At 54.6% G+C, this 5296-nt stretch overlaps 1 protein-coding gene across 1 annotated transcript; it reads right to left on the bottom strand.

Moving 5' to 3' along the window:
- Positions 1 to 2725: 2725 nt before the first annotated feature.
- On the bottom strand, positions 2726 to 4001 carry SOX21 (SRY-box transcription factor 21). Its single transcript, XM_055426560.2, has one exon. It carries the CDS (start codon positions 3873 to 3875, stop codon positions 3042 to 3044), a length of 834 nt encoding a protein of 277 aa, XP_055282535.1. The 5' UTR covers positions 3876 to 4001; the 3' UTR covers positions 2726 to 3041.
- Between the last annotated feature and the right edge of the window lie 1295 nt (positions 4002 to 5296).

Here is a 5296-nt window from a genome sequence, read left to right as displayed (position 1 = left end):
TCTAATTCAGAGAGAGACTTTCTCCAGACGCAACTAGTTAGCGAGACCACTGGAGTCAGAGGGGTGGTAAACCAGTCACCCCTGTGGACCTGTAGACTACTCAAACAGCCGCACAATCTGTTGGCGGTGTGACCCTGTGCGCTCACCCCCAGCATCCTCCCCCCCACCCCCTCCCCAACGCATCTCTCTGGTCCTGTTCTCATTCATCAACACCCTGGAGCGCTGCTCCCAGAAAACGCACATCATTAGAGAAAGGGGAGGGGGCGGGAGGGGGCGGGGCACTCTTCGGGCCGGTGGGGCCGAGCTGGAAGGCTCAGGGAGGTAACTAAGATTTAGGGCTGGGGTGATTTCCAGCGAGCCGCAGGAAGTTCCGTGTTGAGAAGTGATGGGCTGCCACAAAAGGGAAAGACGGAGCCTTGAAAGGATTTAATTAACCGTGTCAGGGATAATTACCCCTGGACAGTCCAAATTAGTTTTGCATAATCGCTCAGAACCATATGAATTAACTTATAATATTGCAAAGAGCTCGGGGAATAACAGGAGAAGGATCGTTTTAATTAGTGAATCAGGGTCAAACCAGCAGAGCCTATTTCTCACATTTCCAAACTTTTCATGGTTCTTAAAATATTATTCCGTAGGGGGAAAACAATGACTTTAAAGAGTTGGGTAGCTTCTAAAGACGTGGAGCTCCAGAGACTGTCTCTGTTGGGGAAACTAGTTTAGGACTAGCTGAGTCTTGTATCTTTAGAATTTCTATCTTGGTGGGGCGAAAATTAAGATCTCCCTCTAGGTAATTTTTTTTTTCTCCTGATAGTCTTCCTAGCATCTTCTAATTTCTTTTCTGAAATTAAAACCTGGTATAATTTCAAACCTTTCTCCAGTGGAAACTTGTGCAGCCTTGGAAATTCAACCCTCTCTATTAGAATTTGTTGTTTCTATTTTAATGCCATTAGCATGACAGAATAAAGCCTTAAAGAGGTCAAAAGTTTACAAAGTCTTAATTCAGCGATCATCCTTACAAATAAAACCTTAAGGTGTAAATAAGGAATATACCAAAGATACAAGAACAAATTACACTGATTTAAGCAGTGAGGCTGTCCTGCTAACAAGATAAAGTGGTCAGGCAACTTTTCCCTCTTAAAATGTTACTGGAAACTAGTGAAATGCTTTAAACGGTCTGGATGTTTTCAATGGGCTCTGTTCTACTGGTTCATGAATGCCTTTTTTTCCCCCAGAGATAATACAACTACTTGGGTTTTTTTTTTTTTTATCTTCTTTCCTATTCACGATTAAAAATGTGATAAATCAGGTTTTTGGCTCTGAATAACAATGGCTTGATTTAGATTTCCTAGTAAATCTATTCAAAAGTGAAACAAAGACTGCCTTTGGAGGATACCTTACACTTCACCTGGACCAGGCACGTAAGGGCAATTCAGATAAAAATCTTGTTAGGAACTCAACAAGAAATAGAGGATTTTCTCTTTTCCCTGGTTCAGGCTTTATTTAAACTCTTTGTTCAAAAAAAATGAACAGAGTGATAGTCGGGTTCTAATTTACAGATATAGTTTAGACGTCTAATATTAAATTAGAAGATCACACAAGAAAAACCATTTACACATAAAGGTTAAAACCAATACTTAAACTTTTAAAAACTTTATATTACATAAAGCCAAAATGAAACTAAATACATGTTAGCCAACTTCATTCACAAACAGTAGTCAAAATATATACACTTAAAAAGAAAAAAGCTACAAATGAGGTTCTTTTCTCTAAAATGTGTTTTATCATCATTTGCAAATGAATTGCAGGTGATCTAAAAAATAAGCTAATTAGGGAGGGAACTCCAAAACACATTTAAGCGGTTTGAGTTGGTGGAGAAATGCTAGCTGAAAGAAGAGACATCTGTCAAAACACTTCTGGTTTTTGTTTTGTTTTGCTAAATAATAAATATATAATTACCACTCAGACAAAAAAGTCTGATTCAATCTTAGATAAAATTGCGGGTCTGAAATAGTCCCGCAATTTTTAAAAGTTAACTTTGACATTCGTTCAAAATGTTTGAGAGTCGAAAACTGACTCAAATTTAGGGCAACGCAAATAACACATTTTCAGACTCAATGCTTTCACGGACATATACACATTTACAATCTGAAGATGAAACTCAGCCATAATGAGAAAATAGGAACAATACCTTTTTCTGTGTAAACTGTGTCAAAAATTCTAGCGAGTGGACTCAGGGAGACTTCTAGTAGATTTTTTTTTAAGGGAGAAAATCCAATTGACAACTTTTCATTTCACACACATTTCTTGTTTGCGGTCCTTGCCCTTGAGAAAGAGCTCTTGGTCTGATTTGCATATGGCAGGATAAAGAAAAGAAACCGTGATCGTCTCACACACAAAAGGCCAGATTCGAGCCGGTCACTGGTCAAGAATGGATCCGGTCTAGGGGTTCTGCTTGAGAGAACAGAGATTTGCAAAGTTCAAATAGTACAAATAGGGAGCAAGGCTGCTCGGAGCCATCCCGTTCCGAGAAACTAATGACACAGATCAGCTTTTCCCTTGTGCCAACCATTTCAGACCTAACGTTTGAACAGAGTGCATGCAACACAGACCAGGAGAAAAAAATAATAATAAAAGAAAAACAATGGGCAACAAAAGCAAAACCGACAGTAAACTTCCCACAGAGAAAGCTAGAAAGCCCAACATGTCAAAAAAAAAAAAGTTACTCCTCCACCTCTGCGGGCCAAAACGCAACAGGTTCCGAAGTGCAAAGCAAACAGCCACCGCTGCCGGATACAACTGCCCTCTTGAAAAGTTGTCTGCGGGGTGCAGGTCTGAAAGGATCCTGTCGAATTCACACGCACACTCGCCCGCGCACTCGCGCGCTCGGCCACTCGCGCCCCGACTGGCATCTATACACCTTATGTACACACACACCGGGGGCCCCCGTCGCGGGAGGGCGCGTGGGGAGGCCGCAGAGCTCGTACCTATACATATGTACACGTGGGCACACCGGTCCCGGCGAGGCCGCCCCGCGGGGGTCATAGCGCGGCGGCGTAGGCCGCGGGGTAGGGGTCTAGCTGGGGCTTGCCCATGCCCGGCAGCAGGATGTAGGCGAGCGGCGGCTGCAGCCCGGGGCTGGGCCACGCGCTGCAGTTGCACGGGATCATGTAGCCCGGGTTGCCCGGGCTGGGGTGCGAGTGCGTGTGCCCCCCGGCGGCCGCGGCCGCCGCTGCAGCCGCCGCCGCCGCGCCGTGGAAGGCGCCGGCGCCCGCGGTCGGGTAGCCCAGCGACGACGCGTACGGGAGGCCGGACGAGGACGACGAGATCTCTGCCATCTTGGAGCCCAGGTCGAGCAGCGAGTAGGGGCTGCCGGCGGCCGCGGCGGCGGCGGCGGCGGCGGCGGCGGCGGCCGACTGCGGAAAGAAGACGCGCGCCGCGGCGGCGGCGGCGGCGGCGGCCGCCTTCTCGGGGTTGGCGAGCAGCGACTCGGGCACCAGGCCGCCGCCGCCCGCGCCCGCGTGCAGCCCGGCGCCCGCCTTGAGCGCCGGGTGGTCGGCGTCCGCCACGCCGCCCAGGCCGTAGGGCACCGGGAAGGCGAACTTGTCCTTCTTGAGCAGCGTCTTGGGCTTGCGCCGCGGCCGGTACTTGTAGTCGGGGTGCTCCTTCATGTGCATGGCGCGCAGGCGCTTCGCCTCGTCGATGAACGGCCGCTTCTCCGACTCGGTGAGCAGCTTCCACTCGGCGCCCAGGCGCTTGCTGATCTCCGAGTTGTGCATCTTGGGGTTCTCCTGGGCCATCTTGCGCCGCTGAGCCCGCGACCACACCATGAAGGCGTTCATGGGCCGCTTGACGTGGTCCACCGGCTTGGACATGCTGTCGCCCTGCCGCGGCTGCAGCCCGCCGCCGCCCGGGCCGTCGCTCTCGGCCCGGAGGAAATCAATGTTGGCTGTTGGCGGGGACCCGTTCGGCCCGCCGCGCCCCACTTTTCACCCCGGCGTCGCTCCCGCCGGGAGGAGGGGGCCGGGGGACCAGCCCCGGGCCGCGTCGCGCTCCCTGGATGTCCTGCTGTTTCCGGCCGGCCAGGCGCTCGGGGGGCTGGGGGTAAAACAAAATCCTCCTCCGGGCACGAGAACTTCTCGGCGGGTTCCCCACCCCCACGGTGGCAGTTTGCCCTTTGCTTTCTTTGTGTCCTTCCTGTCCGGTGGCGTTCGCTGGCGAACTCCCCGCAGGTGGCCGCCACCCAGCAGCGCGGTCCCCTTGCTCGGTCTTTCCCCTGTTAAGTGCACAGCAGCCCCGAAAGTTGCGTCGCGGAGGCGCCACCAAGTTGAGCGGAGGAGTCAGCCGCCGCGTGCTGCCAAGTGCCAAAGGGGGCTCTCGGCGGCTGGAGTGTTTGGGTTCTCCTCGGTGACTTTCTCATTTGACAGTGGCAGATGGGGGTGGGGAGGGGGGGGCGGCCGGGAGGAGGAAGAGGAGGGGGATCCGGGCGCACCGAGGGAACGCAGCGCGCCGCAATGGATATAAATACAAATACCGCAGCACCGGCCGGTCTTCCTCGCTCGCAGCAGGCGGGGTGCGCTGATGGGAACCCCCCTGGTGGGCTGGGGTTTAGGGCGGGTGGGGAGAGCTTTCCGCACCCAGCACCTGCCTCGTGGGTCTTCCTCTCCGGCTGCGGGTCGGGGCAGGAGGTTGGCTGAGGATTCAGCAAGCCTGGAATTGATCGCCGGGCCTCAAAGCAAATCCTCCCGGCTCGCCGGGGCGGCGCGTCTCGCTGTCCCTCGGGCCATGCCGGCTCGGCTCTCTCCAAGCCCCTCCTGGCGCGCGGGCCGACTCGGGCACCCGGAGCGCGCCGGGCGCGGAGCACGGGTCAGCCTCCGCGCGGCGCCGCGGGCCAGGCACCGGCCGCGTCCCACTCCTCGGTCCTCTGGGCCTCCGCCCGGGACTTGCAACTAACTTCGCCCAAGTTTCCTGCGCCGGCGCCGCCGCGCCCCTGGCGGCGCGCTCGCCTCGGAGCGTGCGCCCGCGTGTGCTCCGCGGCCGGCGCCCCTCTGGGCGGGCTTCCTCGGCCGGAGCCGAGCGGGCGGAGGTGCAAGAGGTAGAGGGGTGGGGTGGCGGATGAGTGGGTAGGATTTAAAGAAGGCGCGCCATCACCTCAGTTCGCAGGTCCGCGCTGGGGCTGCTCCCAATTGCCCCTCTCCTGCAGCACCGTGGGCCCCTTTCCAGCCCAGTCCGGCAGCCCGCCGCTCCCGAGGCGACAGGAGCCCTGTGCACGGGCTCAGGTGAGTGTCGCTACCTG

The sequence above is a fragment of the Moschus berezovskii genome, chromosome 13, assembly GCF_049115385.1.
Source record: "Moschus berezovskii isolate FMDL1 chromosome 13, NW_MosBer_1.0, whole genome shotgun sequence".
NCBI classification, from domain to species: Eukaryota; Metazoa; Chordata; class Mammalia; order Artiodactyla; family Moschidae; genus Moschus; species Moschus berezovskii.
This window is presented reverse-complemented; position numbering and strand designations above follow the sequence as displayed.